Source organism: Alligator mississippiensis, chromosome 4 (assembly GCF_030867095.1).
Source record: "Alligator mississippiensis isolate rAllMis1 chromosome 4, rAllMis1, whole genome shotgun sequence".
NCBI lineage: Eukaryota > Metazoa > Chordata > Crocodylia > Alligatoridae > Alligator > Alligator mississippiensis.
In genome coordinates, this window is record NC_081827.1 from 145,098,740 (window position 1) to 145,123,121 (window position 24,382).

Consider the following 24,382-nt stretch of genomic DNA (forward strand, 5'->3'; position numbering starts at 1 on the left):
AATCATACAGCAGCAGGATAAAACCCAGCTCTGTCCAGTGACTGGAGCATTTATCCAGTGATAACTTACTTTGAATTCTCTATGCAGTCAGTTGTCTGATGGGGCTGGGGTGGTACGGGTGCTAAGGCGCATGGTTAACAGCCCAGAGTTTACAAATTTGAGGCCATAGTAGAAGCACTCATGACAGCCCTGTCAGATTCCAGTGGATCTGTAAATTCTGCTATGTACCTTGTCACAAGGATATGAGAAGGAAGGAAGTTATCTTATTAATGTTGAGAAGATCCAGCATCTGCTGTTACTGGGGGAGATGTCTTTCAAGGTTAAACTCTTTAAAAGCAAGTTAAAAAGAGTGCTTTTCCATCCATCTGTTTGTCTTAGAAGGGAGCTAGAAATATCTGGTATATAATAAGTTCTGCTCTGTAAAGAATTGCCCATTAAATGTAACATATAGTTGTGTTATCGTGTTCTCTTTAGACCACTGCGTGTTTGAAGCACTGGATGGGCTAGCTGAGACTGCCAAAGAGAAACTGTTCTTGTCCATTCTGATATTAGCCATGTAGATCCTCAGCTAACAGATACTTACTTCCATAGCCAGATATTTTAGTCACCAGGTAAGATTCAATTAAAACTGCCCATCCTTGTTGGGATATGGAGAACTAAGTGCCAGGTGAAGCAAAGCTTCAGTTCTGGGCTTTTAAACATGAAGGGAAAGAGCTTATCATTTCACTTCCCACTTGTTGCATATATCTGACAGTACCTTGTTTAAACAGTTTTTCTCTTCCTTGCCTGCCTTTTATATGTTTTTAAGATTGCATGTGTCAACTTAATTTTGTTTGTTTGCATCTTCCAATGTCTTTATCTCAGTCATATATGTAAATATCCCAACCTGCCATCCAGAACAGTAGGTTAGGACCACCAGAACCCATGGCACAAGCAGCCCATAATCTCACAAATGCTAGATCACATCTGTTTTTGAAAATATTTATTCTCATTTACTTAAGGGACCGAGGCTACTGAACGCCTGGAGGGAAGGCATTGTAGCTCTCAGTGGATTCTGTGATTTCTTATGGCAGTGAATGATCCATGTTTTCAGTCTCAGCTTATGTGGAAAAGGTTCAGAAACAGATGATGACCAAGTGTGATGCTTGGTGTCAGCTAGACATATCTGAAGGTGTAAAACAATATCCTCTGGTATGTGTTTCACCACTTGCGGGCAAAGAAGGGAGGTCAGAGTTTTCCATTCTTTTCCTCTGCAGTTAGGCTGAACTGTTTTCAAGTAAAGTTGCATAGGGTCAAGCATTCCAGTGGCTTCAAAGTGAAGAGTCTTCCCTAACATTTTTGGAAGATCGTAGGCACCGCAAATCCAAACCCCAAACAGACTTGCTGTGTTCTCTCAGGAAAGAAAGGCCTTGCCATTACAAAAGTAGAACTGACTTGACTTACTGCCCTGCAGTGACTTTTTAAGCAACTGGTTAATAAATTTGCTTAAAGGCTTTTGTATATTCTCAGTGGAAACAAAGAACATGTAGCAGACTAAGGTAATGTTTTTTATTGTAATCATGTTCAGTGAAGCTGCTCTTAGGAGAGTGGGGGAAGTTCAGAGATGTGAAAAAATGTTGATTGATATGGCTAGCTTTAGTACTTCAGTTTGTGGAAACAAAGCTTTGTTCCTGTGGTTTCTTTTTTTTCCTGTTTCTTCATGACCAGATAAGACTGTAAACCCAACTGTGCCTGCTGTGGTTGGCTAGGTACATGGTCAGCACTACTCAACCACAAGGCACTCTCCTGCTTCCAAAAATATCAAATGTTTGTCAGTTTTTTGTTTAAACAGGAATTGACAACCATTATAAATCACGTCAGACCGCTTCTCTTCCTTTTGCAGAGGACAGAGATCAAAGATGAACCATCCAGCAAGATGCATTTTTTAAGGTAGATGGCTGCTTTTTTTGCTACAGGAGAGTATTTTATATTCAGTGCCATAAAGGGTAAATGTTTGACAGTTATATTAATAAAACCAGCAGCAAAATACTTACATAAACTTATCCTATTTTAAAATTTGGATGTGCAGTCTTAAAGAGAAAGTGACTGCCATGCCACAAATGTAATTATGCTGGTAATCCCCTGCTTTTAAAAGTTGTAAATCTATTAGATTGACTCAGTCACAGCAAAAAATTAGCTGTCTGCAGGGAAATAAGACTGAAAAAGGAAGTTGCAGACTCTTTTTTTTGATCTTCTGAGAACCAGAAAAACTTCATAATTTTTTTTAATCTGTTTTTTACAGTGGAAATTCAGGCCTTGTCAACACTGTTTTTCTTCTCTGTTTTTCCTGAAAAGTTATGGTTAACTGGAGAATAAATATTTCTGATACTACAGATGCCTAAAAAGTACAAGAATGCTGAGAAGTGAATTTTAATTCAGACTTTTGTTAAAACCTATAACTCGCATACCTGAAACAACTGGCAAAAGAACTTCTGTTCTATATTCAGCACCACTTACCAGACCTCCCACTCCAATCATCTGGATTCATCAAAGTATCAACAAGAATAAATATTAGGGCTATCTCTTCTAAAAGTGAAAGTATCTCTCTCTAGAAGTCTTCACATTGCTGTGTCAAAGTAAAGGAGGTGCATTACCTTCTTCCATTTGGGGCCTAGAACTTATTTTTCCATGGAACTAACTCCTGGTTTTTGATTGTGTATAGAAGTTTCTGGACTCAATAGAAGATACCGAGCTCTTTTTCTCTCAGCTTATCTGTTGGCTGTCTTACAGAATAGACTGCAAACTCATTCTTCCCTGCAGCATGGGCAAGTCCTCTTTGGAGGCAATAGGTGCGTCAGAGTTGTATCAAGTACCATCCATTATCATTCCCATGTTATCATGTGCTACCTGATGTGAAGTACGTGCCCAGTAAAATGTAAGGATCTTACATCATAAACCATAAGATTCTTGCATTGGCATATTTCCCTGAGATTCTGCCTGACGTTCCTGTTATCTGTTGGAATACGAGTGAGAGTAATCATGGAAGAGACACTGCAGTAGTAAAATGCCCCTACCCAGGTACTGTGGTTTTAGCTGGTTTGATTTGATGCCCCAGCCTGTAGCAGTTTCCTTTCACACATGCAATGTACAAATGTGTCAGATGCCTTCCAGAACAGATAGAGAAGCAAAGTACCTATCCTGATCTAGAAATTTAAAAGAGAATTTATAAGCCACATTCATTTCAAGCAGGCTGGGACCCAGACGTTCCTTATAAGGTTTGAAATGTAATAGGCTGCAAATTGAATTAATAAACAATGGATTCATTGATTCTCTAGCTGAAAATTGTATATTTGGCAAAGTATTTTGCTTTCCTGTGAACCATGCTTGTCAGTGGCAGAATACTAGCATATGTGAGGTAGTAGTCTGATCTGTGTGAGGAAATGAGGCTGCAAGTACACTTGTAGAGAACAGTGACCTAGAACTCTTGAAAAGCTCCATCATAAGTAACTTTAACACATTTATGACTGGCCACTAACGCCTCTGTGATTGCAGGCATAGTGGTATACTAAATGGGACACCTCTTGGATGTGCTTCAGTGTCTGCCTTTGACCCCTGCAAACATGGAGCCAGTTTTCCGGCTTCTTTAAAATCTTATCTTGTGTATTTGTCAGTTTATGGGAGTTGAAAGGTTACTTCCCAAAAGGAAGGAAAACAACAAAGGTTTAAAAAAAAGCATTCTCCTTAACTTTGTTGTGCAAAAATTTAACCTTGAAAGACATTCTTTCGCTGGTTAGGCCACAGAGAAGGCTCTGTGGTATGCAGCTGGTAAATATATGTTTTGGGAATTACAGTCTGCTGAAAGCATAGTCCCAGCTGTTTCTTTCAATGTTTTTCTCTGCATTTAACATATAGTGTGGAAGACACAGAGGGGACACCTGGCTTGTAAAACACAACATTAAATGAGTGAAGGATAAACCATAGCAGGACTAAAAGCATGGATGCTAGTAAAGATCACAGGCATAAGAATCCAGGACTTGTAGGAGTCCATGTTAGATTTATTGGAAAAGATAAAAAATAGTAATAATTTAACACATTCATGCTTTCTAATACATTTTGCTTTCTCACGTATCTTTCAGATGCTCAAGATTTCCAAGCTCATGCTGAGAACTCTACAGCTTTCTCAGATAAGTGTGATCTGTTCAATCCATACTTCTTGCACTACTGCTGCTGGCTAGTTGAAGGTTTTCTTTGATAGTAGAGGTGGAAAAATTCACTGTGCCATCTGAAACCATCCCATTATTTCTCATCAGTTGCTAAATCACACAATACATCTTTCAAGTAGCATAATGAGTGGGCACTGTCAGCACATGCATTTCTTAAATAAGTACAACTCTGCCTGAATATGAAAATTAAAAGTGGAATTCACAGAAGTTTAGGGCTTGAAGAGCCCTCGTGAGATCATCTTGGAATACAAGTTACCAAATTAGCTCTTTCAGGCAAAACCAAAACTGCTGCTTTCACTTAAAGATCCCTACCCAGTCAGCTTGCTGATGTGAACTCTGAATAGTAGTTCACTTCAAATGTGACTTTTTATAGTTAGTGGCTTTTAATCTTTCTCTTGCAGATGAGATAGAGAGGTACATCAAGAATCAGAAGGTCCAGAGCTACCTGACAGATGTGAGTAAATATAATCTTTTCTAATTTACTAAAACTGCAAAGATTTTAATCTTTACTTCCTGCACGAAGTTGTTGTGTGGTGGTGTCATGTATGTGCTTGATTTCCTGCTGTGAGGAGACAGCGTCTCACTAATAGAAGGCAAACATTTTGTGTATGCAAAACCCTACTTTTATGGTGCTTTAAAAGTGCCAGCTCCACAGACACTAAAACCATGTGTATACCATCTCCTTGCTGAGCCCAGGATCACCTGTCTGCTAACTCCTGTTTTGCTCCTGCCCAGTCACGTAATTAGGCAACATAGACAGCATAGACAAATCTTCTGCACAGATCCCATCACTGCTCTTATACTCTGAAGTCAGAAAGTGTGACCAATGTGGATAAAGTAGGGGACCCAGTAAATGGGAAGAATAAAGGAGGTCTCTTGGGGTGTTCCTCCATGGAAAGGCTTCATTTCTTTGGCTCTGTGGAAAAAAGTCAATCACTTCAGGAACTAATAGATATTCTTATTAGGACTCCACTTTCTTGTAGCTTCAGTATATTAGGTTGTATTGTAGCATTGAAGGAGAAGGGCTAAAGTCTGTTATAAGAACCCATGCTGTCCCTTTTCTTCTGATTTTATAACCCACAGCAGGGATGGAAGATTTTTTTTTACTGATACAGTAAAACCTGGATACTTCACAGGCTTGGGTTCTTTACCCTCCATCCTCTGTCAAGATGAGATTTTTTGGTATACAGAGCTTCAGAAAACAGCTGCACAGGACTACTGAAGTGTTCCAGCTGTTTGCTGCAGCTCTTATTTGAAAGGGTGCAGCTCCTCCATTCAGCTGCAAAGAACTGTTCATGAGATCCAGTTGATCAGAGGGCTTTGCTTCTCCAACAAAAGAACTGCAGTGAACAGTTGAGTAGCTTATCCTTAATTCCATAAATCACTGTGAATTGAATAGCTTGGCAACCACCTGGATATGAATGACCTAGGTTCTGCTGTAGCATTGTACACATGCACTTGCCCCCCAAGTTCCTCTGATGTAAATGTTTGTTTTTTTCATGCTAATACCTCTTGTTAAATGTAGGGGGAACAGTTGTGAAAAATGTGTAGCCTTTCCACAGTCAATCTAGCAACAAAGGGCTGGTGCAGCAGGTGGATGAGAAATAATTATAAATCATAAATAAGTTTCATTTGCATCAGAGCATGTAGCTGCAACTGCACCCTGCCACTCCTCTACTTCTCAGTAATGTGGGTGAGAGTGATCACACTTTTCTTCCCCTTTGCAAAACCTTTGTTATACCCATAACTAGAGAAGCTGATCTGAAGGCTTCTATTGTACGGGCAAATCATGCTTAAAGGTGGAAAGGTCAACCTGGGCATGCAATCTGTGCAGCCTGCTGAAAGATGCAGAATGTACCTTTCTTACTGAGCCCTCCTGAGTCTATCTAGAAACTTAGGAGAACAGTTGCCTGTGTCATAGTCCCTGCCGTCAGCACGTGTAACTTTGACATGCTCTTTCAATTGCAACCTTTAATTCAGCTCTGGTATAAATAGAGAAGAACAAGTAGGAAGGTGCTCCTTGTTTGTGGTGTGAGCAGGCTTTGAGCATAAAGGTCACTTTCTGTTTCCACATGAACTGATGCAGCTTCTCTGGCAAAAGCAGGCAACAGCAGAGAGCTCTTTGACTGCAGAGCCCACAACTGAAGAACATGAATTGTCTTAGTTGACAGCACAGCTCTAGTTAAGATCAGGGTTTAGAGAAATGTTTTCATTGTGAAGTGGGGAGAGAATATGAAGAAGAGAATCTAAATCCTTAGTCAGCTCAAGACTATGGGACCTGTAACTCATCTCTAAATGTCTTGCATTTCCCAGGGACTAAGAGACTGAAACTTGGATTCAGCCACTGCAAATATGTAACTAATGGAGTAGTTTTATGTCAGAAGACTGCTGAAAAAAGCTTGCATCACCCTAGCAGCACTGCAGAAATAAATCTGTCTTTATAGTAACTTCTGTAGTACAGCCTTTCTTAAATTAATGCTTTTCAACTTGAAAGTTTACATTTGAGACTCACAATAAAGGAGGATGGCCTCTAAGAAGGATGGGACATTCACATTTAAGACTTATCTGCTCTAGCATTTTGTAGTGGCTTGGTTGACCCTTTAAACTGCTGAAGTTCAACACAACTCACAAATTCCATTAGCTTTATTCCATCACATGTCTGAGTTTAAAAACCTGAAGGTGCTGCAGGAAAAAAAAAAGGTCTAACTCACAAGGTAGAGTTTTTCTACTTGAGTATTGCACCCAGTGCCCCAGTTAATTTGGATGGTACCAGACAGCTGGGTTGCATGTAGAGTCCAAAATCCAGTTTCAAGAACAAATCAGTGATTACAGAAGTTTACCTGCCTCCCAAAACTTCAGTTCAGAGAATTTCTTGGTGACATTCCATGAGATGATGATACAGTCACCAAACCCTGTACTTTTGGTCTTGCTTCTAGAGACTGATTATCCACTGCTGTGCAGAAGGCTGGAAATTCAGAGTGGAAACCTTCTGTACAAGTATAGGTGACTATACAAAGTTAAAATAGTGAATAATAGAGCTGTAGGTAAACGTATTACCCTGAATCTAAGGCCAGTGAGAGCTTGACAGTGCAGTTCTAATTTAGTTTGCGTTTGTATTGGTAGAAAAATGAATGAAAATATCAATCTGGTTTCATAAAAAAATGAATAAAATAAAGCTTAGTGTATGCTGCTCATTACTGATACTTAAGACTCTAAGTATGTTTTTAATTTTTCATAGTTCTTTGCCATTCACTCCTTAACTTCTCATTATTCTATGTAAGTTAATGTGCCATACCAAACCAGATCCTAGCTTCCAATCAACTGAACAGAACACCTTGGTGTCTAGCTATTTTGGATAGGCAGAAAAAAATGAATTATGTACCAAGTGTGTTGGCATGGCAAGAGAGAATCTGTAGTGGACACTAACACTCCTGTTGAAGAATATTTGAGATACTTCTAAGTGCTATAACTGTGGGTCATCACTGAGGCAGTTTATGCTTGAAGGGGGCTGGGATTTCTAGAAGCTGCTCTGTTAGCTCTGAAAGTACATATCAGGGGTAGGGAAAATGCTAAGCCACCTGATGCACATCTCATAAAATTGATGGTCATTTCTAAGTATCTTCCCTCTTCTCAGACAAAGAGAAGAGGGAAGATACTTAGAAATGCCAAGGTGCTTGAATGAGCCTTTTTAAGACTAGCTTATCATGAGGGCTTGTCAGGACAATTCCAACAGGTTTTTGTTTAGATCAGTGTATAAAGTTGATTATGTTTCTCCTTCTGAATTGAAAGGGATAGTCTCTCTAGTTCAGTATGCAGTGAAACCACTGTTTTTGATGTGATGTGCAGAATGTAACTTAGGGTTTTTGTTAAAATCTTCTTGATGTGTGCTGCTTCTCTAATAAACTAACCTGGTTTTAAGATCTGTTAAAAGTGTCTTGAAAATACCCACTGTCATATTTCTCTAAAGAAAGCAAGGAAACAAAGCGGGCATGTCCTACACTGTTCACTGCAAGGTGGAAGTGGTCTGTATGTCTAAATGCACTGCCTTCTGGTCTGGTTAGCAGTGGGAGGACTGCAGTAGGAGTAGAATCCAGGAGGATGGAAAAAATCCTCACCAGAGGGAAAAACCCTCTTTTTGGTCTCTGTCAGAAATACCAGCGAGTGATCATATCATAGATCTGTATGTTAGTAGTGCTGCTGGAGCTCTGCCACTGCAGATGAGCCAAATTTTCCTGTTGTGTGTAGGCAGGTGATAGGTAGCTGAATGTCACCCTTTAGCAGTACTAAATTTAAGGTACTGGTGTAGCTGGTGCTGTAAACAGCAGGTTTTTTCATGAATTAACAGTCCAGAGCTGTATTTGCATTGACTTGTAACTGCTTATCAAAAAAGGAGCATTCAGTATTGTACAAAAATAAGGCAATATACAGAGTAAAACAAATCAACTCTTGCAGTAGATAAGAATCCCTTGTACACAAGGGATTTTTCTGATTGAACAGTAACAATTCAATATACTGTTACCAGTAACATGAACAGAACTCCCCTAAAAATTAAATGACATTACGATAAGACTGGAACAATTGTCCATATAACATAGCAGTTAATACAGGATGTATAAAAGGAAGGCAAATCTCCCTTAGCCCCTTGTGATACCTTACTGTGCGTATACTACCAGAAAAGGAGATAAAGTGTAACTGGCTGCTAGTTAGTGGCTAGCTTGCAATTCTGAACATGAGGATCAGTAGCTCAGGCCTCTTTCATACCCATCAATGTGTTAGAATCCTGTGAAGGTCTTGGATGTAAAAAAACAGAATTCAAAATGCCTGACGTGTAGACCCCTGTCCCCAGAGTGAAATCCAGAACCCAGTGATGGGCAGTGAAGCATTTTGTATGGTTCCTGGGGAGAAGGAAGTGCCTCAAAGTGATTGAAATAAACCAGGTCACGGAGTGGGGTGCTCCCTGCAGGTTTCTTGTAGGACATTTTGGGGACAGTGATGTGTTTGAAATACTAACTTCTCCAGAGCTGAGGTGCATCTGTCTACAGCCTGGAGCCCTCCTCCCTACAGATACTCTCTCATAGAACTAAGAAGGATTTGCTTCTTTTCATGTGGGATGGGGGGATTGTGAGTTCTTGGTCTCTGCTTCTATGTCCATTTTATATTTTATTCCAGGGGTCAGCAACTTTCTCCAATACCACCACCAAAGCCTCTCACACTGTACATGGAGAGCTCATTGCCACCAAAGCTATGATTCCATGGCTGGACCTGAAATCTCCATGGGCTGTAGGTTGCTGACCCCTATTTGATTTAACAGCTGAGTATGAAATGTACAAACATAACCGGGAGAAGTATCAGAAACCAGGATTCTTACTAATTGAATGCCAAACTCTTAGGCTAGAGCTGTGTTCCCTCTTGCTCTTTCTCTTTGGCTCAGTGACTCCTGAATTCTTTTTTGCATGCTGACACAGCTTCAGTGGGGGTAGAGAGTGTCCACACCCAGTGTAGTCATTAGTCTGGTGGTAGGAGATGTGGGTCCCTTCAGGGTGAGGATAGCTTTAACTCTGGGGGTCTCACTTCCTAGGTGAGTGCTTCAACCACAGAGCTCTTATTGAACAGGTAGGCAATAACCCTTCCACACTCCTTAAGGGTTTAAATCTTCCTTTTGTGGAAAATAGCCTCAGCCTGTTGAGTTGTGTTAGGCTGGATTGACCCCTTAAGACCTGCATAGAGGAATGCCTAGTTTGTGGATTGCAGCCTATTTTAGGATGCAAGTATGTGCTGGATTACTCCATCCAGGCTAGTTTAATACAGGCACAGGAGCTCAACTCTAGACAGAGGTCAAACAGGAAGGCACTCAGGTTCTTCAGGCTGCTTGGCCTTCATCTATGGTGGCAGCATATGCAGTCAACTGACAGGACATTGGGGCACTCCTTGTTTTAGTTTTAAACCTGATACCTTCACAAAACTTAGTTTATAAGACCTCAGGTGACAGCAAATGAAACAAGTGCTCAAAATGGAACAGAAATGAAATCACAGGACTTATACCTTGATGATCCATTGTGTACATTTTATTTATGCACAAGCAGTTGTTCACAAGTATGCTGCAAACCAAGAATGATTCCCTGAAGAAATGAACATGCTGTGAATGAGGACTAAAATCAAGAGCTGCTCCAGGGAACAGCAAACTGCAGTAAACTATTTCTTCCAAACTCTTTACTCAACAGTAGTGCAATTGCCCAGAAACCCAGATTGACTGTGGTGCGAGGCTGACACTTTTGGAGGTCAAGGCTAAATATACTAGCAAATGAGTCATAAGTGAAGTGGGCCTTCTAAAATATAGAGAGATCTCTCATGACCCAGAGCACCAAGGACTAACCCTAACCTGTTTTGCATTTACCTTGGCCAATGTTTCCCAAAAGGAAATATATTTATATTTGGAGGGGGAGTGCTCAGTTTTGTGAGATACTTGCTTGGACTGTTTCTTGGAGGTCTCACCCCTCTGCCAAACCCAGGCAGCTGAAAGCCTATTTTTTGATCCAAGCTGACTTCCTACCCCTGGGGTAAGGGGCTGGACTCGATGATCTTGTGAGGTCCCTTCCAGCTCTAATGTCTTTGAAATCTATGAAATTTATTTGGAGCAGAAGAAATTAAAATGGGTTTGTTTTTGCAGTTGTGTTTGAGCAAAAGGTTGTGGGGGAGAGAAATTCCTGTCCCCTTCCTATTTTCCCCCTCAGGGGTTTCCTTCTAGTATCTCCAAGCAATCCCCAGTCACCATACTGAGGAAACCCCTGTTGACACAGAAACTACTAGAAGCCTTTCCCCATGCAATTTCTGAAGTTTAAAATGAGAGAGTAGTAGCTGTCAGTCGCTTAAAATAGGATGCAATTGCATCACAGCTATAAGGGGTGTTTTTACAGTGGTTTGCTTGTTCCTGTTAATGAGCAGATGACTTGCTTGCAGGGCAAATCTATTCTTGCTCAGCTGTCTGTCTGAGTGCCACTGCCTGTTTAGTTTAAAACTACCTAGATGTGTTAGATTAGCTTAATTTTCACAAGCATGTTACCAACAGCCATATTTTCTGGGAGATGGACCAAACGTGTTGTAATGAATGAAAATTAGGCCTGTGTTCCCAGAGCCATTTAACTCCTGTCAGCTCAACCAGGGTTCAAATTACACTTCAACTGTTAGGGAGTCTGCAAAAAATTGGCCAGGTTGGGGGTTGTGCGCACAGGTCCCCGCCAGTACCGCAGGGTTGGGGCCAGTGGCGGTGGCAGCCAGAAAGTACAAGGGGGGAGGTAATGACTGGCTTGTGGGGTGGGTTCTCATCTCTTACCGGGGGGGCACTCTCATCTCATGTGGGGCTTAGGCCCCCCGTCAAGCTCTCCCGTAATTCAAACTCTGAGCCCAACAGCAGGTGGCTCCTTTACTTGACCTTTGTTATTGAGGGTATGACAAAGGAAGCTAAGTGGATTAAGTTCTAGCCTGCAGTTCTTGTTAGGAACGCTTCAGGGCAGGCTCAGTGGGCAGGGAACGCTTTGGGGCAGGCTTTACTGTAAATAATGCTTGCAAATAGTTATCTATGTAGGATATCTGTGTCCCTTTTTACCTTAGGGGCAGATGGCAGTTTAGGCCTGAAAGAACAGGTTATGACTGGTTCCCCGTGACTCTGTTTAATTGCATTGGGTGAGGTTGTCCCAGGTTAAGACCATAGTTTTGTAACTCTTGTGTTGTAAATTTGGCTGACTGGGCTTGAGAAGGAGTGAAAAGCTGTGTGGAGAACTGCTCTCTCAAGAGCTGTGTGGAAAGGATGATGACTGCATTGTAGACCTTTCCAGAGATCATGACGAATAAAGGAACACTGAAGCCATTTACCAAAGGAGGCACTTGCATGGTGGATCTCCTCATCAGTGTTCATTCTGAGATGGCTACTGAGATAGATGTGCTGGACTACCTCCAGAGTCTTTCCCTTGATGATAATTTGGGGAGGGGGATCACATTCATGGCCCAGGGCAGGCTGTTGGAGCACTTCAGTCTTCTCAATGTTGAAAGAGAGGCCCAAAATCAAGTAAGCTTCTCCAAAGAGATCCAGCTGAGCTTGGAGGTTTTCCTCAGTGTGCACAAGGATAGTGCAATCATCAGTGTGTTGAAGGTCAAGGATGATTGTTTTGATTACTTTGTCTTTTGAGCAAAAATGTCCCAGGTTAAATACTGAACAGATGGAGTGTCATTTCTGGAAGGAAGGCAGTCTTTCATGAGAACCAGGAGGACTTTCAAAAAGATAGAGAGCAGAGCCGGGGTGATGACTCATCCTTGCTTGATGCCAGTTGGGATGGCAAAGCTATCCAACTCCAATCCACGACAAAGAATGATCACAGTCCCATTTGGTCATAAAGAATCCTCAGGACTTTCATGTACTTTTTTGGACATCCAAATCTAGCCAGTACTTTCCACAAAGTTTCGTGATTGATGGAATCAGAGGCCTTAGTAAGGTCAATGAAGGCCATATACTGGTCCTGATGTTGTTCCTGACACTTTCCTTGACCTGGTGGGCCACAAAGATCATGTTGATTGCCCTACAGGATATCTGAAACCACACTGAGATTCCAGCAGGACTTCCTCAGCAAGAGCAAGAAGATGGCTCAGGAGGATGCGGGCGAGGATTTTCCTTGTTGTGGGTGATACTTCGACAGTTCCCACACACAGGCTTATCTCCTTCCTTCAAAATAGTCACAGTGTTCACATTCCTCAGATTCCCTGGGATCTCTACATTGTTCCAAATTTGGAAAATAAATTCTTACTCTCAGAACCAGTTCCTCACTGTCAGCCTTGTAGGTGCCAGCAGGCATGCTATCTGTTCCAGTAGCCGTGCTGTTCTTGGTTTCCTTAATGGAATGCCAGACTTTCTTGTAGGACAGGAAAGTTGGCATGGGATCCCCTTTCAGGGTGTGGGAGGATGAACTCAATGGTGGTATCTATCACAATCAACTCACGGTTCAGGAGTGCCTCAAAGTGCTTTTTCCATCTAGCTTGGATAGATTCATTGTCTTTGAGGGGCGTCAAGCCATCTTGCAACCACAAGAAAATTGGGTTGTGGGAAGTTTGGCTGTAGATGGCTTTCATTGCTTGGAAAAAGCTATGCATGTCATGTTTGTCAGCACAGAGCTAGATCTCTCTGGCTTTATTTTGCCACCACTGTTTTTCTGTTTCCCAGATCTGCCTTTGAACTTCAGCTTTGAGGAGCTGAGATGAGGTGTTAAGAAGATCAACAATTGGGGTAAACTAGAAACTTTACAAAAAAACATTTATTGTGTGCACGTGTCTAGGTGTGCGTGCATTACCTCAAGCCCTCTTGTTTCTGGATGCTGCTAACAATCTTAAGTCATGTCTGACTGGGGCAATAGCCTGTGGTTGTGGGTCATTGCCAGATCTTTCCCAGCCTCATATTTAAAATTTGTTGGTTCTAAAAGCCAATTCCTCGAATTGCCCAAAGGGAAAGTCAAGCCCTATTCCTAACCAGTATGCTTTGAAAAGTGAAACCGAAAAAAGAACAACCCAAAATGCTGCAACCTAATTTGCTTTTGAGATGAGGTCTTAGCCTTTTCATTCCCTGCGGAGGTGTTTCAGTAATCTGCTTTTTCCAGTGGATTGCTGAGGGATGAGAAGAAATATCTGAGACTGGGGGGTAGTTTGTGTTTAAGAAATACTGGTGTGTCTTGTCACATCTCTTATCATTTAAAATAACCTCTTACTGTGGAGATCATAAAAACTGAAACCAAGTCAGGCCTGTGGTCTATCCAGCACAGTATCCTGTCTCTGACAGAGTCTGGCACCAAATATTTAAGAGGAAAGCTTAAGAAACCATGCGTTGTACAGATGTGGGAATTATCTGGCCATACTTGGCTGACTAGGCTGCACCGTTGAGTTGCATGCTGCCTTTGAGTTAGTGGGGAAAAGAAATTTCCCATCTTGGAAATTTTTTGAGATTCCGAGGAAATCTTCCAATCACTAATGGGATAAAATAAGACTGAGTATGAGTGTCAACCTGCCCACCTTCCACCCCTCACCCTCTGTGACAGTCCAGGGTACAGAGCACTTTACTGGGATATGAGAAGAGACTTGAGCCTTGATTTACCTTATGCTCCTGCTGAATCATAGTATAAAGATTTTATCAATTGGCTATCCAGTCGTAATTTGCACTCTCAGCATATTGATCCAGACCAGACTGCATTCATAAAGGACAAATACAAGCTGCGTATTGTGCAATGCGTTTTACAGTGACAAGTCCATTTCTTTTGGTAATCTCTTGATTTAGAAAGAACATTCACTATAACAAAGGTGCAGCTTTCTTTTTCAAGCGCTGCCCCCTACCTTCATTCTCCCAGATTCTTACAGGGATAAAAAGTCTTAGAGTCTTTTTATGCCAAATGAGATGCAGCTGGGTGAGTCATGGAGGTTAGATCTCTGAGTCTGAAATCACATTGTGATGGGAAACTAAGTAGGGATTTCCAGAGCCTTTCTCACTTTTCACATTGACCAGGGAAATGTTTGCAATAGAGAATGAGAACTGTTATACAAAAAAAAAACAACTTGGAGGAAGACATCAGACAGTACCTTTGTACGCTGCTGTCACTGTAATAGTTTTATCTGTCCCAAACATTTCTTCAAGGAAGTAACCAATGACTTGGGGAAAATATCTGTCTGCAAAGAGAAATTAAACCAAATCTAAAAAGGTTGCTATAAATTTGTTGAATGCCATCCCTCTAATACATTTGAGTAAAAGTGAGCAGTATATTTTTAATGAGTGATTGCATGTTTCTGTTGGGAGCTAAGGCACTTTGTAGCAGAGTTCCCTCACACTTCCTATTACACCGTCCAGCTTTGGTGATTTGCAGCTTTGTACCACATGGTTCCATCACTTTGTTTTCCTAGCAACTCAGTCTCAAATAAGAGCTCTTTGACTGGAGGATGCTCATGAATTGTGAAGTTTCATAGAAAATACTGTCCCAGGCTGTCAGGGACTTAAGTGTGGTGCTGCCCAAAGCCAGAGCCTGGCCAGCCAGAGCCACACTCTGCTGTCGCCCAGGCTCTGTGCGGCAGAAGCGACGTGGCTGAAGCCCTGGGAAGCCCCCAAGACCACAAGCATACGTGGCACAGGCGTTCCCTGGGGACAATTAGTGGCAGCACAAGGTGTGCCGCCGCTAGTTGTCCCCAGGGAACGAAACATCCATGCACTTCTGGATGAGGCCCAGGGTTTTAAAATGGATCTGGAGTTTAGTTTCTAGCTAGTGTGAAGTTCTTGTATAATGTGCTTATACAAACGCTTAGAAGACAGCAGCAGGCTGTTAAAGAAGGGCGGAATCACTCTTCCACCAGTTCCTTTGATTCTGACATCTGGAATGAAGGTTCATTCTCACCAAACCCAAATTGTATCCTGGGACCAAGCATCAGTACTTCTGGTCCAAACCTGAACCAATCTGCCCAGGCTCTGAATGCTGAAGGGGAGAGGGGCAGGGAACAGATCAGTATGGATAGACCTTGCATAAATACTCTTTCTTAGCTTCTACTCTCTGCCATTGTGAGACACAAGAACCTGGACTAGCTGGACATGTGGTCTGACCCAGTGTGTCATTGCTTATGTTCTTAACCTTCATGCCAAACCTTGAACCATGCTATGACTCAAACTAGCCACCTAAACCAAAATCCTGAACTAAACTCTAAAGTTGTCTGCCAAGCTACACATTTACTCAAATCATTCCCCATAACTTTGGCCCCCAAAGCAAAGCCTTATTCACCTCAACCCAAGCAGAATCCTGAGATCTTTCCAAAGAGGAACAGCCACCCACACTGGACTTGTTACTGAGATGATGAGTTCAACACTGACTACTTTTTCCAAATTGAGGTTCCCAGAAGTCTTTCCACTGTTCAGAACAGCTAGGTTTGCCTCAGTGCATTTCAGGGGTGGATTAACTGGAGGTTGTTAATATGAAAGCTTTCTTATCCGCTCATCTGCCTGGGACTCTGTTTTTTATTGTGGTATTGCTTTTGTTTTTAACAGTGAGTTTCCTCATAGTTGTCTGTGGTCAGGGAGTTTTGGGAAATGCCTGTCTGCTTCTTTTTTCTTTGTTTTTGGAGGCCTGCCACAAGAATTTTTGTGGATTAAAAGGTTATGCAGCTCTGCAATGGAATTCATTCCCAACAAAAAAATAACTAAAAATAATTTGGTCACTATGAGAAACTCTTCTCCATTCTGAGCAGGCAGAGAAAGCCATGTTTCTCCAGGAGTCAATTTGAGCTACGTGACACAAAACGCATTTGGGTTCTGGGAGGTTTCACTTCCCTACGTTAAAAACTGACTCAGTCCTAGGTGTTGCCTAGAGCTCTTCCTGCTCCCTGAGTGGGTTTTAGAGCCAGCTTAAAGGAGCTCAGCTGTTAGTTTGGATTGCAAACCAGCTGTGAAATCTGCAGAGAAGAATAAAAAATGCACATTTCAGACGTGGCTTGTTTTTTTGCCAGGATCTTCAGTATAAGGAAGTGAAAAAAACATCTGTGAGTGTACGCACCATTTTGCAGCTCCTCCTGACTGAGTGTTTCAAAGATTGGGCAAGGAGGAAACCCCACCAGAGTAATGCTGCAGCCAGAGGAGGTGGATGTTAAAAGAGACCAGAAGAAAGGAAAAGCAGGTAATGTGAGTTTTAGTCTGATCTTTATGAACAGGCTGCAGAGGCAGCAAGATTGGCACTTATATAGATTAGGAGGGAACCTCTAGCTAAAATCTGGCCCTTGCATCCAGGTATGATAAGGAATGTGTGAAATGTGTTGCCACTACATGTTCAGCTGTAAGGTGAGACAGTTCATGATTTAGGTATTTTGTGATGGCTTGTTTCAGATGCCGGAAATTTTAATTCTGGGGTCTGCATAGCAGCCTATGATTTTTAGCAGTGTACATGGGGAAAGGCAATCATGTTTCAAAAGTACACAGTTTAGCTGGGCTGCAAGACACCATTTTAGCAGAAGTGCAAAACAATCCAGGGTGTGGGTAAGTATTGAGTTTTAGTCAGAACCCTACCTAAATACAAAAACTGCTTCCTATTACTGGTTGGAAAGTGATCATGTATCTTTTAATAATTTATTACTTAAATACTAGGGAGGGGCAGAGATCCTATGAAGAGTAAAAGTCAGTTCTCTCACAATTTATCTGTCCTGTACCCATCTCCTAGAGTCCTAATAGCATGCAAAATTTTGTCATGGGATTGTTGGAAAGACTTTCATTTTTTTTAAAACTCCCTCCCTATTCTGAGTAATGAAGAATTCTCTGATTTGTCACTGTTTTTATTCTTCTGTTCCAATTTATGCATACCGATTATGATGAGCAGCTTTCCCTTTATTAGCTACTACTTTTTTGAAGAAGGTGCAATGGCAACTTTTGGGTGACACATGATGTGAAGACAGAAAAACTGTCATCTTTCAGATTTCCAGAAATGTTTCCCAAAATTCATACATTAAAAATTCCTATGTCTTTTTGGCAGTAGTGATAAGGAGCACATTGTAAATCAGGCAGGAGTATCTCAGACACCAAAGGTTTTTAAATGTTTGTTGCCACATGGGTTCATTTATTTTCTTTTTTTTAATTCAAGATTATGTTAAAGTTATACTCCCCACTTGTGTGGTACCAACTGTTGGAATGCTGTTTGAAAATCAGTCTTTATAGAGACGGTCAGAATCAGTTCTTAAAGTTCCTAGAAAATAATCTGCTTTAAGTCTGAAAGTGGTGCTCCCTCCTTTCCTCTTCCTATCTTCTCCCTACCATCATCTGAGAAATAGGACTCTACAAATACTTTGCACGGTAAGAAGTCTAATAATATTCAGAAGCCTATGATACAAACAGGAAACCTTATGAAACCAATTCAGCAGTTTCCATTCTCACTGCGTTTTTTTTAAACCATAAAGATTGTAAATAACGAACAGAGATTTGAAATCTGTGAGTGAATTTTGAGACTATGGCACATTTATGCCAACAGCTCTGTTTTACTCTGGGTCCAGTCAAGTAGGAGCTAGACAAGATTCTCTTCTGATGAATCTGTCCTAAATTGAAACTCCCATCAATTTTCATATATTTGCATTTTAATAGACTTGGATGTAGATAGTCATGAGTGTGGGGAAACTCAGGTTTAAGAATGACTGGAGGATTCTCATTTACTGCTCCACTTGTCAATGCTCAGGAAGTGATACACTTCAGCAATGTTTTAAATGTCCATTAATTTTGGGTCTTTGACTCCTCTTTGGCATGTTTTTCAGAGGTACTGAGCGTTCACGGCTCACGTTTTAAATTTAGTGAGCTCTGCCAGGTACATTTGACAGCCCTTGGACCTAATGTTCATGTTGAGCACCCAGAATCAGGGGGCATTTTTCACTTTGTTTATTGAGAAAAGTTGCTCTTTGGATGCTACCCCAGGTGCTGAATGATGCTTGGTGACAATCCTAAGACATCACTGATGAATTGTTCACATTCCATTGGGCAGCTTAGATATCAACAAGAAGATGACCTAACTGATTACTGAACATCCCAAATTTTTCATCACCTTTCTCACTAGCCCCTACCTGGCACAGTTACTGATCATGAAGAAGTGACATACTTTTGAAAAAAATCATAGGCCAACTTCCTAAACCTTTTCAAAGTTTGACCAAGATTTCCCTGCTATTCTTTGCTCAGTAAAGAACAAAAGAATTTCCTTGGGAAATGTTTATATTTTAATGTCTTTAGCATCTGGCACTTTTTGTATGCTTTGTCCCCATTCACCCAGACCCTGATCTTGTAACTGACCTCATATGTGGGGACTCTTTACCCAGCTAGAGTTTGTTAAAGCTAGGCAGAACTTTTGTAATGTAGAGTTATCATCTCCATGAATGCATGCTCATGATGGGTACATACAAGAGCAAGAGGATGGACTAGCAAGTAAGGGAGTAACCCTTATGTTTTAAGGTCTAGGGTATAGTTCTAACTGCGAGGAGGTGTTATGGTTATGGTTGTTTATCTCTAGAAGATCTAAGGGTCTTACAGTTCCTACTGGATATATAAATGAAGTCTCTTAATTCTTTATCTCTTCTTGAGTTGCAATAGACTCACCTGCAGTAGTCAATGCTTTTGAGGATCTGTGTCTTTATGCTTTTGTGATATAGTAAAGGGACAGTAAACCACTGTTGATTCCTCACTCCACAGGGATTGGCAAAGATAATGACTACTTAATCACAAGTGATTATCAGTAGTTATCCATCTTCTCAACATTTCATAATATGATTAATCACTCATGGATAAACAGTCATCACTATCTTGATGCAACCACTTGCACAACAGATTCTCTGAAATCTTCACTACATTTACAAGATGCCAAACAGTTCACTAAGCTGACAGGTCAGTACAGTAGCATCCTAATACCACTGGGTTTGGCTTCCAAACTACCTGCTAAATTGAGAGTTTGGAAAGTATTCAGGGGTATACAGAGCTATAGCTAGCACTTTCTACTGGGTTGCTGCTGAAGTCCAGCTAAATGAAGAATCCTTTGAAAAAAAGACCCTAGCAAACACCTGAGTGAATTGTCTTTAATTCAGCAACCAACTGAACTAAATGGGTTGTGATTCACCTAGATGTAAATGACCTAGATTCTTCTGTAAGAGGAAAGGATTTTTATGGATGACATCTTTTACTGGTACCACTGTATAGTTGGGAAGGGATATGAACAAGCTTTCAGGTATGAAGTTACTTTATACCCAGCTATACAGTAGGTCCAGTAAAAGCTGTCACCCACAAAAATCCTTTTCTCATGTTTCACCTGAATCATCCCAGCTGCAACGTCACCCTAACTCTATCTTGTTCTTCTGTACCTTTATTAATAACCAGTAGTGAATTATGCTTTTAATACTGACTAACCAAAGTGTTTCCTAAACAAAGTAGTAAGATTTCTACAGGGAGTTGCAGCTGTAATATCTTAAAATAGCACAGTGTAGCCTCATAGCTCCAGAGCTGTATCCACGATGTTTTTCCTCCACTGACAGGAAATAGTTAATAAATGAGGTTTTGCTATGAAACAGCACTCTGTACCCATCAGCACATCCCTGTGCTGGGATAATTAACAATACTTTATTTTTCAGGGACTCAGACTGTGTACATGTTCCGGAGATGTACTGTGTCTATCTTCATTATCCTCACTTTGATCATCATTTTTGCTTTGGCTGCTGCTCTGGGAGGTGAGTGAGGAACTTTCCTCCCCACCTTTGCTTTTCACTAAGGTTGCAGTTTCCGTGGCTTTAGTGTTGGTTCTGCCTCTTCCTCCTTGTCCATTCTCCGCACCCTGCCCCTTCCCCAATCCTTCTAGCATGGTGCATATATAATTCAGTGGATCATTGTGTCCTTGTAGAGTGTTGCAGTCACTGATGCCACCAGCAATTCTCATCCTGCTAGTGACTCGCACATAAAAGCTGCTTTAGCTCAAGTGGTATTGGTCTGATGTTTGATACTGCCTAACAACCTGTGGTGTCTGTTAATGGGTTGCCACAATGTGCTACATACAAAAATATCCTTTTGGATATTCTCTGTACTGATGGATTATCTCTCTAATTCAGGTGTGCTCAACCTAGGCCCTTGGGCCAGATCTGGCCTACTCTACCATGTCATCTGGCCTGTGGGACACCCCGCAGGTCTGGAAATTTGGTGGCAGGGGAACAGTGCCACTGCTCTCCTGCTGCCAAGTTTCCAGACCCATAGGAAGCCCCTGGGCCCTGTACGCTGGATGGGACACCCCATCCCAGCATGCAGGGCAGTACAAAGGCAGCACTTGGGACCCACAGCCCAATCTTGGTGTTGAGGGCTTGGAAGAGGCAACACCAGGCCTCTGGGACCCAATTCTGGTGTGTGGGGCACAGGAGGCAGTGGTACCAGGACCATAGGACCCAATCTCAATGCACTGGAGTGTAGGAGGGGGTGGCCCTGGGCCCCAGAACCCAATTCCAGTGCTCGGGGTGGAAGGGAAGAGTGCTGGTTCCACAGGGCCCAATCCTGGTGCACAGCAGATGAGAGGGGGTAGCATTGGGCCCCTAGGGCCCAATCCAGGTATGTGGGGCAGGGAGGAGATACTTCTGGGCCAGATCAGGCCCTGAAGCCCGACAACTGGCCCTGTGCCACTCCTCTGGCCCACAGGACTAAAGGGTTTAAACTAACCACTAGTCTAGTTGGTTACAAGTCTGCACACCAGACTGACTCAATTCTGGGAAAGACACTGGGGGGAAAAGCATATGAGCTACTGCAAATAGATTTCACACTGCAGTCAAAGTTGTAACCTCTTATGTTGAGTCCAGACCTGAGATATGACTTCCTTTTATAAAGTGTACCTCTACCTTTATTGAACAGGAAAGGCACTGGAATTCATGGTCATCCTCTTGCCTCTCCTCTACCTACTTCCCTTGCTGTTGCCACTATATTTGTAGACAGAGATGCCTCTTTTAAATCAGTGTACTTGTGATCACTGACATTTTGGGCAAAAACAACCTTTTCCTGATCGTCTCTGAGTATCTCAAGTGGAAATCCAGTTGCCCCAGGGAGAGTGTCTCCTGGGTGCGTCTTGGGTTAGTGCATAGCAGAGGTGCCGGAGGACTGGAAAAGGGCCAATGTGGTCCCCATTTTTGAAAAAGGACGGAAGGAGGACCCAGGACACTACAGGCCCGTTAGTCTTACCTCGGTCCTGGGGAAGCTCTTTGAGAAAATTATCCAGGAGCACATCTGTGAGGGACCAGCATGGGAGATCATGCTTAGGGGCAGCCAACAAGGGTTCATTCAAGGCACGTCCTGTCAAACCAACCTGGTGGCCTTCTACGACCAGGTCACAAAAGCCTTGGACGCAGGTGTCACAGTGGACATAGTCTTTCTGGACTTTAGGAAGGCCTTTGACACTGTCTCTCACCGCATTCTCATTAAAAAACTAGAGCACTGTGGCATCGATGCCTACACAGTCAGATGGGTCACAAATTGGCTGGAGGGCCGCACCCAGAGAGTGGTGGTGGACAGGTCTTTTTCAACCTGGAGGCATGTGGGCAGTGGGGTCCCCCAGGGCTCAGTCCTCGGGCCCGCACTGTTCAACATCTTCATCAGCGACTTGGGCAAGGCAGTGAAAAGCACCTTGTTCAAGTTCACAGATGACACTAAGATGTAGGGAGAAGTGGGCACACTGGAGGAGAGGGACAGGCTGCAACTAGATCTAGACAGGTTATAGGGGTGGACAGATGAGAACAGGATTCAATACTGACGTGCAAGGTACTGCACCTGGGGTGGAAGAACCAGCAGCATACCTACAGACTGGGGAACTCCCTTCTAGTCGGTGCAGAGGCAGAAAAGGATCTTGGTGTCATTATTGATTCCAAAATGAACATGGGCCACCAATGTGGGGACGCGGTCAGGAAGGCTAACCGTACCTTGCCATGCATCCACAGATGCATCATGAGCAGGTCCAAGGAGGTGATCCTCCCCCTCTATGCAACACTGGTCAGGCCACAGTTGGAGTACTGCATCCAGTTCTGAGCGCCACACTTCAGGAGGGGTGTGGACAGCATCGAGAGGGGCCGGAGGAGGGCCACCAACATGATCAGGGGTCAGCAAGGCAGGCCCTACGAACGAAGGCTACAAGATCTGAACCTGTTCAGCCTCCACAAGAGAAGGGTGAGAGGGGATCTGGTGGCCATCTATAAACTGGCCAAGGGGGACCAGCAGGCAATGGGAGAGACCCTGTTCCCCCGAACACTTCCAGGAGTAACGAGGAATAACGACTGAAAGTAGATTCAGGCTAGACATTAGAAGGCACTACTTCACAGTCAGGACGGCTAGGATCTGGAACCAACTTCCAAGGGAAGTGGTGCTGGCTTCTACCCTAGGGGTCTTCAAAAGGAGGCCAGATAATCACCTAGCTGGGGTCGTTTGACCCCAGCATTCTTTCCTGCCCATGGTAGGGGGTCGGACTTGATGATCTGCTCAGGTCCCTTCCGACCCTACCAACTATGGAAGTATGTGAAGATAGGAAAAACCAAGTAGATTCATGTAGCCTACATTATCCTTTGTTGTCAGCCAACATAGACTGTACTCTAGAGGAACTTCTTGGGTGCTGTGTCCCTGAAGGTGTAAGCAACAGAGGCAGTAGGGCTTCCATACCTAGGTAAGAGCTCCCAGAAATATTCTGCCATCAATTCCAAGAGAAGTGAGAGAGACATCTATTAGCAGTTGCATTAAATATCCCTGTCATTATCATGGGGGTGCCATGAATTTCAATGCCTTCCCTATTCAATAAAGGTAGAGTTGTACTTTATGGAAGGAGATGGTATCTCATGTCTGGACTCAATAGAGAGGTTAAGACTTTGACTGAGGTGTGAAATCTTCTATTTGTAGTAGCTCATGTGCTTCTCCCTCTCCCCCCCCCCCGCATCTTCTCTAGCCTCACAAGTGCAGTAGAAATGGAATAAGTCTAAGATTATTATCTCATGCTTTGTAGATATAGAGAAGAGAGAAGGTTTTTTCTTTCCTTATGTTGCCGATGTGCTGCTCTGAGTTTCTGTCGAGATAACACGTAGTGGAGGAGGCAAATACCTACCCTCTTACCCACAATGTGTCTTGACTTTTATTTTTTCAGTTAAAAAAGACAAACTTCCTTCCACTTCCCATCAAGTAACCTACCTGCTCGTCCCTGCAGCTTCCTGTCCAGATGGTTGGATTGGTTACAGAAGGAAATGCTACTACTTTTCAGAGGATGAGGGGAACTGGACATTAAGTCAAAGCATCTGCTCTTCATACAATTCCTCTCTCACTGTGATTAATAGTCAGGAGGACATGGTAAGCAGGAAAGAGCCAGTGTGGGTGAAAGTGCAGTTTGTATTAGTTTCATAGTTGACAGGGTCAGAAGGGACCTGAGCAGATCATCAAGTCTGAACCCCTGCCACGGGCAGGAAAGACCATGGGCTGGGGTCAAATGAACCTGACTAGATGATTATCTAGCCTCCTTTTGAAGACCCCCAAGGTAGAAATAAGCACCACTTCCCTTGGAAGTTGGTTCTAGATCCTAGGCGCCTTGACTGTGAAGTAGTGCTAGTTATTCTAGAGAGGTTAGTTCCATGTCCAGCAGGACAACTTGTCTTGATCTTTTCAGTTAAGT

At 42.6% G+C, this 24,382-nt stretch overlaps 1 protein-coding gene across 5 annotated transcripts in view; it reads left to right on the forward strand.

The window, feature by feature from the left end:
* Positions 1–24,382, forward strand: part of LOC102568417 (C-type lectin domain family 2 member B) — a 30,013-nt gene that overhangs the window by 3,459 nt on the left and 2,172 nt on the right. For 2 of the 5 annotated variants that reach the window (XM_059726741.1, XM_014604521.3), the window contains exons 3-7: positions 4,116–4,656; positions 16,713–16,879; positions 19,417–19,608; positions 20,346–20,441; positions 23,864–24,063. In XM_059726741.1, the coding sequence (XP_059582724.1) occupies positions 19,491–19,608; positions 20,346–20,441; positions 23,864–24,063 (414 nt within the window). In that variant the 5' untranslated portion in view covers positions 4,116–4,656; positions 16,713–16,879; positions 19,417–19,490. The other 3 variants (XM_059726743.1, XM_059726742.1, XM_014604522.3) reach the window with 3 other exon arrangements.